Source organism: Anoplophora glabripennis, unplaced genomic scaffold, assembly GCF_000390285.2.
Source record: "Anoplophora glabripennis isolate ALB-LARVAE unplaced genomic scaffold, Agla_2.0 scaffold71, whole genome shotgun sequence".
Classification (NCBI taxonomy): Eukaryota; Metazoa; Arthropoda; class Insecta; order Coleoptera; family Cerambycidae; genus Anoplophora; species Anoplophora glabripennis.
The window spans coordinates 1,202,259-1,216,487 of NW_019416239.1; the positions used below are offsets into that span (position 1 = coordinate 1,202,259).

Below are 14,229 nucleotides of genomic sequence, written 5' to 3' on the forward strand. Positions count from 1 at the left end.
TTTGAAAATAGCGATTCCTGCTCGGTTTTTTGAGGTCAGAAAAAAAACCACACGTTCTAGCTCAATTCTGACAGTGGATTTGAATTCAGCAGAGTCTTTTACATAAAAATGTACTATTTGAAGTGGAAATAATTTTTGTTCCAAATTTTCCCAGTAAATTTTCATCAATTTTTAATATTTTTCACAAGTTTTTTGAGGTTAGGAAAAAATTGTGACGTGATGGGCCAATTCTGATCCCAGATTCGTGTTCAGGAGGCCAAATTACTACGAAAAATATATGTCGCATAAAAAGTATACCCAACTTTTTTTTTGTGTGGCTGTGTAATTAAAGAACATTTTCAAAAATACCGCCACCAACTTCATTCAATGCACTTGTTTCCTCTTCTATTGATGTTGCGAATAGCACGACCAATAGCATCGCGATTATTTCTTATTACTTCGACCGCATTCATAATGCGATCAAGATCAACTAACGATTTCATCCACTCCCAAACAAAATAATTGAGTGGGTTTAGGTCTGGAGACATTGCTGGCCAATTTGTTGGACCCCATACCAATCCAGCGTCTAGAAAAATGATTGTTTAAAAAATTTTGTACCCGCAGAGTAAAGTGGGGAGAGGCCCCATCATGTTGGAAGTAGAACATTTAGAGGAACATCCTCTAAAATTTCTGCAATTATTATCTTCTAGGAATTGTAGATATTCAACACAAATGGACCCATTAACTGACCATTGATTACGCAGTACCAAATATTGATGCTGAATCGATGCTCAAAATTGCGTTCAAGCGTTGCGTGAGAGTTTTCTTCTGACCATCGGTGTTCATTGTGAAAATTATTTTTTATACCATCAAGAGTGAATTGATTCTCATCAATGAATAAAATATCAAATACTGTAGGATTTTGACGAATCCATTCACAAAATTGTAACCTTGGAACATGATCGCCATCTTCAAGATGTTTATTTGACAATTGCGCAAGCGATTTTTTTGCACGGTTATATGTGATTAATTTGTTAAAAAAACAGGCCTGACTATTAGAAGAAAGTTTGTTGTATAAAAAAATAATAATATTTAGTTATTTTAACAATAGTTGACATTGGGACTATAACTTATTGGTTTATTTTTCTTATTTTGACCTCCTGAATTTACCGCTTCAATATTTCCCATTCCTCCGGAATCACCCTATACTGTAATTATTCATAAATTCATAATATTGTACTTAGATCAATTTAATTGCAATTTATTATTTTCACAACATTAATTTCTGTTTGCTGCAAACTATAAAAGTCTTGAATGCAGTCGATAGATACAAACAGTTTACGGCATGAGCGTATAGCACATTATGAGTTTAAATATTTCTTAATAAGTATATTATTTATGAATATAATAAATAATAGAGGCTGGAGAACTGATCCCTGCAGAACTGTTAGGTGCTACTGAATTCTAACGATGTTACATTTGATATGCCTAAACTTCTTGCAACTAAAAAAAAGTTAGGAAAATCGAGTTCTAGTAGGTTTCTAAAAAAATAGTGTTATCCGCATTGAATCTTCTCTAAAAACTCAGCAGTTACACTCTAAGGGCAATTTGTACAAAATATATATTTGCTTAAATATTTAAGTATATTTATTTTTTATATATTGCACCACCTGCATTTTAAGAAAACTGTTAAATGAGTAGAATTTTATTCTAAAAAAATTGGTTCTCTAATCATCTCGCGACTCACTTCAATTTCATATTAAGTATAACCATAACCTTAATAACATACATTTTTAATATCCGCTTCTGAAAATTCATATTCTGCGTTGTAATCATGGAAAAATAACGATATAAATTCGGTAGCTGTGAACAAAAATAAAGTAAAAATCGATTAGAAATAACGTAGAGAAATGCAATTTTTTCATATCACGAAAAAGATACGAGAGAAAAATAAAACTTGAGAAAAGTAGAATCTGAATTCAACACCATTTCTTCTGTCAGTTGCTATAGAGATGCAATTTTGAAATTTTTTTATAAAAATCAAAAGGTGAGAGCATGAAACTTTAAAAATAAGATGCACGGTCTTCCGTCATACGATCTAGTTTTATCACTGATAAATTATAAAATTCCTTTGATTGGGATTTGAACAAAAATAAAAATGTGAATTATTTCATTTAAATAAGATACAAAAACAACGCAGAACGTAATGTTACAAAAGTTACGTTAGAAGGTGGCAAAACGAAGTTTAAATTTGTGTTTGAAAACCTTTAATTGTGGTGGCTTAAAATAAACTTTACTTAGTTCAGTTCAAACTTGGTTTATGAAAAGGTACAGTTCAATTTTCAATTTAAGGGCGGTTTATTGCAAAACCGATCTTATATTACCTCTAATAGCATTGATTAGATTTTGTTGAAATTTTCAATGGGAAGATTGTATCGCACTAAATTTGAATATGTGGGAGGAACACAGACAAAACGAAATCAGGATTATACCTATGACATGGTTACTGAAAAGTTATTTCAAATAACTCAACGAGTTAAAAATTAAGTTTTGCTCCAAATTTAAGACTTTTTTTCTTATAAACGTTTACCTGAAGACCTTGTTTTTGGTAACAAAGGTTAAATTTTGTTACATCTCCAAATATTTTGGGATCCAATGAAGATAGAAACTATACGTTGTGTGCGTATATAAATAAAATAGCTGTCAATGTGAAAAAATTTAGTTTTTAATTATAAAATTAACTAAATTATTAATAAACACCAAAATTTATAGATAATATAAAGAGATAATTAAACTTACTTGATAGCAAGAAGAGCAAAATATAGACAGCTCCAAATCGGGATGTTTCAAACACATGATTTGTCTCCGGACCTTGGTGATGCCCTTTTCTCTCGCCCTTTCTAAACTTAAGACCTCATGTTCTGCTGAAGATTTCTGCCTTAAGTGTACCTCTTCGCAGTGATCACAAAAACTAATTGCACATTCCATGCACCTGGAAATTGCCTAAAAATAAAACTGTCTTTAAGATGAATTTTCATAGTTTTAGAACAGAAGTCGATCAATAAATACAATACCTTGACTTCACACCATAAGTGTAAGTCAGGAATAATTAAAAATGAATCTAATTGTCCGAAATATGAAATATTTCAGCCAACTGGGAAGTTAGGCGCTTGGAAAAATATCTACTAATTATATTTTTCAGCGTTGTCATTCTTTATTGAGACCAGACCAAAACAGACACACAAAAGTGACATATGTTGGATGTTTTCTTTTAAATTACTGAACTTGAACTTATTAACTAGTTGAACTTTGAAAATTGCTTTATTATGAGTATCACGTTACTAAATTGAAATTTATGATCTCATAAAGAAGTTTAGTCATTAATTAATTGGATTAGTACTTATGAGTTTCTGTAATATTTATTTATTTACATATTTTAGTAAGTGCATTTTTTAATCCCTTATTGACGAAAATTCGAAAAACAATACCTTTTGGCAATGGGTTCAGAAAAGGTCACAACTTTTTTATTTGCTCTATTATTTTTTAATATTGAATTTAAGATTTTAATTTAATTTCCATACTCATAACAAACATATTATTTATAGCTCTCCTTTTTATGCAAATTAACACCATTTTGATGGCACAAATGCTAAGCATAAATATTTTATGGTCTGTATCTTCTCCAAGAAGAAAACGATACAATTATGGAGTTTGTATATGACTATCTTATTTATGAAGTCAGACTATTTGTAAGTACAGACCTCCAAACAGCTCTGAAACAAATAACCCTCTACTCCCTACAATGTTCCCGCTAACTGAGATATCTGTCTCTACGGAGTACCTAGACATTTATTTGTTTTTTGGGTCTTAACTTTAAAACTGCCTTGTATATATTGATAAAATTGGGACATATTACAGAGAAGTAATCGTGATTTGTTGATAAAACCCATCTTTTACTATTACATGATGCAAAATACAAAACGAAATGTAAATGTTTGTTTATGTTTTTTTTGTAAAAAATAACTGGTTATTGCTACCTGTTTCAAAAACCAGTTTATCTCGAAAACTATTATTTTATCGAAATAAATAGGGTAGGTATCTGTTTTCCTGTTTTAAAAAAAGAGTATCTAAAAATAATATTAAAATAAATTGTGTTGGAGTAGTCCGTTTTCTGGAGACCTGGTAATTGTAAAAGATCGATACTAACAACAAATCATGGAGCCTTATTTATGACACTATTTCAAAATATATGAGGTTGTTTCAAAGGTAGAATCCGAAACGTAAATAAACCTAAAGGTACCCTTTGAGACCCGATATATCCGTTAGCAAAAATATTAGGAAGAAAGGATTAATGCTTTTAAGCAGTATTATTTTGGTCTCCAATATATGCTCCCAAGAAATTAGTAGATACTTTCAGGACGCCTTCTATCAGTGAAAGTATGGTGAAAATTGAACTAATCATATTTTTATGATGAAAGGTGGGTGGGACTTATACCGTTTTATGGTGAATGATTTCTAAGTCCACAAAGGCGAACGGAATTCGCAAAATAAAAAAACAAAATATGGGTTGCCGACACTAAGATCCCTAAAAGGGACAAATATATGTGTGCATATTTATTTTCATAATCAACAAGCTACTTTCTTTATTATTTAAATATTTTTTTTACGTTGAGATTGTAATTAATATCATGTTATTTACAAACAAACGGAAAGACTTAATGTATTATGAAAATAAAAGAAAACAGTATTATATAAGGTTTTTTCAGGTGTGGGTTGGAAAACAATTGTCTAACACCCATTACTAATGATCAATGTTGTTTATTCCCATACTTACAGAAACATCTGACGTGCACAAATCACACAGCAGATGGGTGGACTGGGAATTGAGAGTTGCCAGAACCATTCGGTGTTGTAATGTATAATTCGGGGGAAACGACGACACCCCACCTGGAGGAACTTCCGCTCGAGAGCCACACGTGGGGCAGCACACGCCCTTGCCGGGACTGTCGTCGTGTTTGTCACTAGCGTAACCAGAACCCCCTGAACTCGCTTTCCTGGAGTCTGGCGAGTTCGTTTTGAGCACTGAAATAAAAAATATAAAATTGATACACTAATAAATATACAATGTCACAGTAGAAGAAGTAACGGTGTCGAAAATGTATTATTTCTATGAAAAATGGATAAATGGAAGCTATTCAACCTTCCAGGTTTGCAAGGTGTAAATATCAACAGCTCACAAAACGCATTTTTAGAAGGATCTACGAGATTAAGGCACAGTCCTCTGGTAAAGGACAACGTTTAATAATTACACATATTGGAAGTGGTTGCCAATCTTTGGATAATGGTTTACATTGCCAATAACTGCTTGAAAAAAATATAAAAAATCATGAAATCGTTGAATGGAAAACATACTGACTAAAAAGTGTCGACCTTGAAAGTGCAATTATTAATAGTTGCATAAAAAGAAAAAGTCAAATGCATGAAACAGTAGGTAGTGAATGAAATTGCTAAAGCTCATTTCGATTGCTACTTCCACCATGAGGTGAATCACATTGAACTATGGGTGAATATAAAAACTTATGTGGCATGATATAACACAACTTCTAAATTAGATTTGAAGAAGATGTAATATAACCCCTTACCATACCTTTAGGCAACAGCAGTGATAGCGTTAGTGACAGTGATAATGTTGCTCCTAGTGTCTTACCTATAGTTTATCTAATTTTTCAGTGATAATAGACTTTTCGTAGTTTTGCTGATTTTGTGTCGTTTTATTGTTACAATACTACCTAATTAATTAATTAATTAATTGTCCAGTTAGCGAAAGCTCTGGCTATGTCTAATAATAAAAAAGAGAAAAAGTCTATACAAATAGTAGTAGGCCATCTCAATATAAATAGAAGAGTACCTACCTACCTGTTGGTAGTGGGGTACCAAGATGAGTGTAAACTTTTAAGGTAGGTTTTGCCCAAATCTTCATATCTATTTGCTTTTCTACATTTAATAATTTTTTGCATTTTCTAAAATGTTACGCCTTTGGAATTTCTATTTCCGCACAGCCTATCCGTCGTCCATATGATGAAAATGCTGATTACTATTTTGACACTGAATTATAATTTCACCCGTTACGTTTTATTCAAAGTTTGTTTACAGCTTGTTATAGTGTAAAGTTTAAAACTGTTATGTCTTCAACTTCGGGTGTAAAAGAGCGCTGTCTATGGTTTTATTTGTTAATAAAATCTTCAGAAGCTAGATTTTATCGTCGCATTTTTTGAAGTTTCTAAACAGACCTCGTACATTTCCTCGACTTCGAATGTAAGAACAAAAAGCAGTCACTATTTGTTTTTTTATTGTGAAAGAAGAACCACTATTTAAGCTTTGTTACAAATTATGTTTATTAATAATTAAATTCATAATTACATTACTAATTCTGAAGAAATGTTGTACTCAAATGAGTAGGTATTAAAAAATGTTATTTTAATAGACATGTCTTCATAAGTTACATGATACTTTTGCTAGTTCCTACTTCTTGTTAGCACATCAACATGATGAACCATGTGAATTAAATCAACAAAATCAACGGCTGTCTCTATAAGTTGGCACTGAACTGAGAAGTTTCATAATTATAGGCGCATAAATTTCATAGCAACTAAATTGATTATCCACTATTAATCTATTTAAACAGTGAGATGTAATTACTAGTTAGTAAAGCAAAGAATGTATGTTTTCCTTAATTAACTTTATGTTTTATTACTATTAACTGCGGTATTGACATTATCATAGTTTAAATGATATGTATACTTTAAGATAATAAAAACGTGAAGTAAAAAATTATAGGCAGATTTCACATCGTTTAAATTATTTATTACGTTCTCAGCTAAACATCAATGAAATAAACTTGATTTATCACATCGCTTCAAAAGAAAAGGAAATATAAAATACAACATAATAATTTCCTGAATATAGTCGTAAAATGAATAAGTAATGCATTGAAAATACTTCACATTTTAAAAGAACTTCAACATTCTTTTACATGAATCACATTTCAGTCACTAACATATTACACTTCTATTATCATGGTATTTTTATGACCGGAATTTTATTCCAGAGGTCAAAAATAACTCGTATCCACAGCAATTATCAGTTTTGACCTATAACACTTTTTAATTTAAAATGTTTAAATCTTGAGATCTAGTTCTCTGATCGATACATATATTTCTTTGACTTTGACTAATGAACCACTATCAAATTAAAGATACTTCTGGATCTTCCTCTCAGTTGAAATTATTTTGATTTTCTTTCTATCGTAGCAATTTTACATTTTTTATTAAGTATTATCCTCAGAAAATTTAAAATTCCTACCGAATGATTTTCTTCGAGTTTTCATGCTTCATCATATTTAATATTTAATACCTTACAAATAATTCTTATATTTTTTTTATGAAACGGACAATTTTTAAGTTATTTTCAATTTATTTAACAATATCAAAGGCTTATTTCAATTAACAAAAAAATATATATGAAAAAATGACTCGTTTTTCTACTAAAATCGAAAATATTTTCCTTTGAAGCATCAACTGGAATTAAATACATTTCTACAATATTTAGAGGTGTCGAAATTCTGGGGTTCTTAGATACGACATATTCTACCATCTGCGCCAATTGTTAACTGAGTTAGTTAAATCGTTACCCCGAGTTTATGTCACCAGGGAAAGTCTGGTATGTGCAATTCCGGACACCCTGTATAGCGTTTCATTCGCTTGACTTTTGTACGTACAAAAATTATTTGAAATACAGTCCGTACGATACTAATTTGTTGAGATATAATTCCAAGAAGACCCTACGTCACTTTCTTGAAGTTAACCGCATTCGACATGCGAGGTAGACCGATATTGGCGAAAAACAACATCGTTAACGACTCTAGATATCCAATTTCTATTGACTTTTGGTAACTGCCAGGAAAACCTGCAAATCAAGCAACGAGCAATATGTAACAAAATGTTACAAATTAACATTGAATGGGATCAAAGTGCTGAAAATGCTTTTGAATTTGTTTACTTTTACTTTACTTCATAACATTTTGAAGAATCTATAAATAAATGAACAATATTTGACGGTTTATTTTGCCCCTTTCCATGTCTACTTTGTATGTGCAACAACATCATAAACGCTAAAACTAATAAACGAGTCGCACGACCCCGGTATCCTTAGACGGATATTTCCAGACGATATTATAACTCCGAACTTAACAAAAGGCCAGACCGACAAACGGCAACTTGGACAAGGGCAATTAAAAGCTTAAAAGATCCAATAGCGGAGTTAACTACGCTTTTATAAGCGCAAGGTAGTGTAAACTAATTTCAAGGGCTTCTCTGATCTTCCACCATTAATTTTAAATGTAATAAGATTTGGTTGATGTGGCTTCAGGCTTTGGCGTTGCACATGATCCTTGAAACTCTACAAATACAGCTTGTAGAACTACATAGTTTTATGAAAAAAGGACGACTACTGTAGTTCGTAGACTTCAAGTTTCAAATAATTCCATAAAAAAAATCAATTGGTGTTATATTTGGTGACTGGTTCATTCCATTGTATCGTCTTTTCTGATTTAATGTTGGCAAATTATTTTGATGGGGATTTGATTTTTTTTGGTTTCTTTAATTACCAACATTGTTAGTTATGCCTCCAATAAAAGACAAGTGATAACAAACATTGTATAACATTGTATAACACGAACTGTTTACGTTTTAAATTTGTTTTAAACTTACGCGTTAACCTCCTATAAATCGTCAACATTTCAAAGTAACAAAAACGTCACAACACATTTAAAGGAAACGCACCCGTCCCAAAGGAATTCGAAGGATTTCCTAAAGTCTTCACTTCGGTAATTAGAGAACCAAGCAAACAGTAAATTTACACCTTTGGGTACGTGTTGTAATTTATAATTGATAATAATAAAATAAACTGAGAAAATATTTAGCCTCTGTTAACGGCAAGTGGTTTAAAGATTTCAGCACTGGGCATGGACGCATAAATCATGTTCAGTGAAATATGAGGCGATTAATGCAAGAAAAACGCGTCTAGTTCTATTTTGGTAGCACAGTAAACCAATGAACTGTGTAAGAAGTTAAATAACACTGCTTTTGATATTGCTTTGGTGAGCAAAATGCCTACAAATGTCATAACGAAAATCGTTTTGATAATTCTGTAGTTACACCTTTTAATTTTTAGCTCTAAAGTTTGGTTCCATTGTTCCGATTTATTAATCCTGCTATTTCTATTTTTGAAAAATAAATCAAACTATAAATTTTTAAAAAGGTAAAATATATCTGATCGTCAATTTGGCATTTGAGAGGGAAAATCAGTAAGAGATCAACAAATGCAATATTTGACATTAATTGTATACAATGCTTTAGATAAAAAAATCAAATAATTGTCAATATATTTACTGGTTTATTGTAAGAGTTCGACATTATACAGGGTGGCCAAATGAAAACGAAACAGAGCCATTTTCAGGAACTGCGTCAAGATTGTAGAAAAACGCTCAGACCCGTCGATTTTAGATTAAACATTCTTTGCTGGTATTTTTGACTCCGCCACTTTCACCCCCAAGCAAGGGTAAGCATCACCCCAAAATATTTAAATGGTATTGGGGGTTGAGTAATATTTCTTTTGAAAAATCTTACAATTCTCTTTACAATAGACTTTAAATTTTATAATTCTGCCCTTCTACATCATTATGGTATAAGAGGAAAAGTGCTTAGCTTAGGATGGAGTCCTGAGTGACCTTCATACTGTAATATATGCTATCCTGCAAGGAACCGTTTTAGATCCATTATTATACATCATCTATATAAAAGCATACTAACTGTATATACTACACGTACTACGTTTGTACGATCATACAGTTTGGCCTTACTTCACCTCGTGTTCAAACATAATATGTTCAACTGAACAATTTACGCTCCCGGAATTAATTGTGCCCCTTCTTGCTTCTGTATATAAAAATGAGTCCCCGCGACATCATCGGATTTTTTCTAATTACTACGGCACTAAGTTTTTACTTAAATTTTACATCTACATACTATCATTACTATTACTACTACATTACATTAGATTATTACATTACTACATTACTGCTATCAAGGAATTGCACTGCAATTTAAAGTGAATATAGAGAGTATTTACAAACTTAAAAGGATTGGATTTTTTTATGGTAGGTAGAAAGCATTAATAATAAGCCTTTACAACAGTCAAAATCATTGAAATTATTGTAAAACGGTACTTAAAATTAATAATAATCGAAATTGTCAAAACTTTTTGAGAACCTCTGAAATTGTCCCCGACTTACATATTACATAAAAAGGGGTGAATAGTTGTGGCCGCAAACGGCCGTTTTTTTACCTGTTTCTTGTAGTAAACAGTAAAATTACTACTGCATTTTAATGAATAATCAGTTCTACTTTGTTTTTCTTAACAGTCTGTCTGTGATGTGGATATTAATAAGTACGAATAAACATACTAAAATGACCCATCAATACAATAAACAAAGGCAGAGGTATCGGTAGTGTCAGCGGTTCCAAAAAAGTTTTCATCGTAACTGTGTGATAAGTTAGTGTGTAAGTACTAAACAGGAATTATTCTGTTTGCAAAAAAATATACTTTTTAAATATCATCTCAATGTTTGAAAACACCTTGTATTTTCAATTATTCTTGAATAATAAAAAATTATTTTTCATCATAATATTTGACCGTAGAGCCCGTATGAATAGTTGTGAGTAAAATATTTTCATTTTTGTTTGATTTGACTTAATTCACTTCTAAAAGTTATATATCATCTGTTAAACTAAAAGAAAGGACAAAATATGTCTGAGCATGTTCAAAACGGATGGAAACTTGTAGACAAAGATAATGAATCGAAGCAGAATCGAAGAAATACAATACTACTGATGTTTTATAAATTATTGTAAAAATATAAAAAATTGAAAAGCTGTATCGTGTACTATGCAACAACGAAATATCAAGAAACATCAAACGAATATATTATCATTTTTATTGATTGAGCTAACACTAATAAACTTGGAAATGAGCAAAATATTTAGGAAGAAAAATTCCTACAGACAAACGAATAAAAGCTATCATATACTTAGACTTATAGACTTATAGATTTACAGATTTAGACTTATACTTGTGAAGTCGCTAAAATAGAAAGAATTTCAAGGAATTTGGAAATAAGTAAAAGGAATACAAAATACGGAAACATTCGAACAAAAGAAATTCAAAAACACTTGAATAAGTTGTGATTAGATTTAAGAACATAGGTATATTATTCTGTGACTTATTTTTGCTAATTTGTATTCAAGTAAAATAAATTCTATGCAATAATGAAAGTGGAAAGGCAATAAAATATTTCTTGATTTGCATGCTTCCTTTACAGTTGTTAATATTTGCTTCTGGATAGTGAAGTAAATATATGTGTATACAAGCCTTAAGTTGTCTATTGATATGCTGGTAATAGAGGACTTACTCTGACGTTCCCACAGCAGAATGAAAGCTAAAGTAGTTATTATTAATCTTGCCAAAGGTGACACCAACACGTATTGAATCCATGTATATTTAACTACAAAGATAAGTAAACCAAGAGGCAAATAAATTTTAATGACAAAATGGATTACGTTTATAACAGAATACATCTATTTATATGTTCTCGCAGTTTATCTTTAGGTGGGTTTTGAAAAGTCAACTTTCATGCTTGAGTTAAAACTGTTCCTCCTCAGTACCACGTCAAAACTGTAAGAATAAACTGGCGCGACAGTGTCGCTTAAAATGATGTGAATATTAATAATATTTGACATGACCGGAACTTTAATTGTCCTTATTTGAGAAGTTTTACACTAACTAACTTGCATCTATTCTACATCACATAATATGTTCTGTAAAGATAATGTACTTGAACTTTGTTCTGCGATGTCCGAGAGGTTCGTTAATTTTTATAAATCAGATATTGCAAATATGTCCTCTATAGAGGAAACATAATATATATAGAGACCGTAATAATATGTTATATGTTCAGTATATCAATGATGATATATTAAAATGAATAAAAATAAAGCTTAAATTGACAATGGGACCGGATAATGTTCCCAGTTTTTTTCATTCGTGGCTATGCATACATTTTTTCTCAAACATTTAAAAATAATTCTTAACTGAATTATAACTACCAATAAGATACCAGATGTTTAAAAATTATTTAGCGTATATCCAATTTTTAAAGGTAATGTTAATGATGTTACTATAATCGCATTAATAAGTAATTTTAGTAGTGCATGTCATGTTCTATAAAGTATACGTAAATGTCTTAAAAATGTAGCTGTTTACTATATATCAACGGTGCTTTTCCATACTGAAAGCATGTACTCGTAGCTTTGCAGAGTAGTTGCTTCCTGCAATGACATTACAGAAAAATCTTTGAATTATTAACTGTCTCTACAATCATGTAAAGATTATTATCCGTAGCAACCAGGACGGTTTTACGTAAAGTCCCTGCACATGAACACATATATTATTTCTTAAATAATATCTCACGGAAGCTTACTGCGTGAGCTTAACAAATATGGTCTTTTATTGCTTGCCTATAGTATCTCTTTTAAATTCTTATCTTTCTGACAGACATTAATGTGTATGTTACGGAAGTTTCTCTGCGAGGCATTTTTCAAATCCTACCCGGTGTTCCTCAGGGGTCAACGCTGGGTGCATTATAATTCCATAATTTCATTAATAACCTTGTTAGCTATTAAAACGTTCTTCATTTCCTATATGATGATATAAAAATCTATTTAAGGATAAATACTTTTCATTACTGCGTTGATCTTTAGGAAAATCTTATTGTTAATAGACTTAGCCTTTAAGTTGTCGATACTTACCTCTAACAGTTTTCCAGAAAAATCAGGTTCTTTTCTAAAGTCCGAAAAAGTAGCTAGGTATTTAGGATTTTACAAGAGTACAGCACATCATATCCTTATCGCATCCAATTACACCAAGAGTTACTAAAAATAGACTTTCAGCGGAGACTGGAGTTTTGTCAGTGGGCATTTGAGATGTTAAATCAAGATGATGATTTTTTTAAACGGGTCATGTTCTTTGATGAGGCTACTTTTCATAAAAATTGTTATAATTGCCATTATTATGACACAGTAAATCCTGACCAATTCCGGACAACTCATGGCCAACGTTGGTCTTTGAACGTGTGGGGAGCAATTGTGGGAACATTGGACCATTCTTTTTTGACCAGCATCTAACTGGAGCGATTTGTTTAAACTTTTTAACAAACACTCTAGAAGATTTATTAGGCGACATTCCTTTAGCTACACTTGGAAGAATATGGATGCAACACGATGGTGCTTACGCGAAACTTTTTCCAACAGATGGATTAGGCGCGGGGGACCAGTGAATTGGCCTTCCAGGTTCCACATATGACAAGTTGGGACTTCTTTTTTTTATGGGAATTTATAAAAAGCAAAGTTTACGTTGCACCTCCAACTACCGCTGATAGTTAGTAGCATTTCAAGATTCAAGAATTACACCAGACATGCTAACTAATGTTGAACAGTCCTTAAAAAACCGAATTGATGTAAATCTAAGTCTAAGTATTCTTCTCCTTGTTATGTTCGGAGTTTCAGTTTGTTTCGTTTTGCGTTTTGTTTTAGTTGTTGTTAGTGGTTTACTTTTGTTTGTCAAACCACTTTTTAAACATGCCAGTAAATATTGACACTGTCAGACCCAGGTCTGATAAAATGTGAGAGAAAAGTGGTTTTGCAAGGCCTTCTTGACGCTGTTACATAGCTACTTTTTCAGACTTTAGAAAAGAACCTGATTTTTCTGGAAAACTGCCAAAAATAAGTATGGACAACCTTATATCAGTCGAAAAGACATTCAATTTTACATTCACCCATGATAATTAATATGGGTCATTCCACTTTAAAAAAAGTTTTTTAATTCGTAATATTATTAAATATATAGGTCTCAGTATTTCCGAGTCTGAATACCGTACACGTTTTGCTTACAGATGATAAGATAAAGTAATTTATGCCAAAATGAACTGTGAAAACTGCAGGTTTCTAATTCTTACTGATTAGATGCTGTCTAGCCTTATTTAGAGAGCTGAAATCGTGATTTTTTTCGAAAACAACTGAATATCTCGAAAAGGGCAAGTTTTAAACGCCATGTACATTTAATAAACTCTATATTAAC

At 31.4% G+C, this 14,229-nt stretch overlaps 1 protein-coding gene across 1 annotated transcript in view; it reads right to left on the reverse strand.

The window, feature by feature from the left end:
• LOC108917625 (tripartite motif-containing protein 45) overlaps nucleotides 1-14,229 on the reverse strand; it is a 39,706-nt gene that overhangs the window by 19,045 nt on the left and 6,432 nt on the right. Inside the window, exons 3-4 of the mRNA XM_018724334.2 lie at nucleotides 4,814-5,061; nucleotides 2,779-2,982 (exon numbers count right to left, since the gene is read on the reverse strand). Of these exons, the coding sequence (XP_018579850.1) occupies nucleotides 2,779-2,982; nucleotides 4,814-5,061 (452 nt within the window). The remainder of the gene's footprint in view (nucleotides 1-2,778; nucleotides 2,983-4,813; nucleotides 5,062-14,229) is intronic.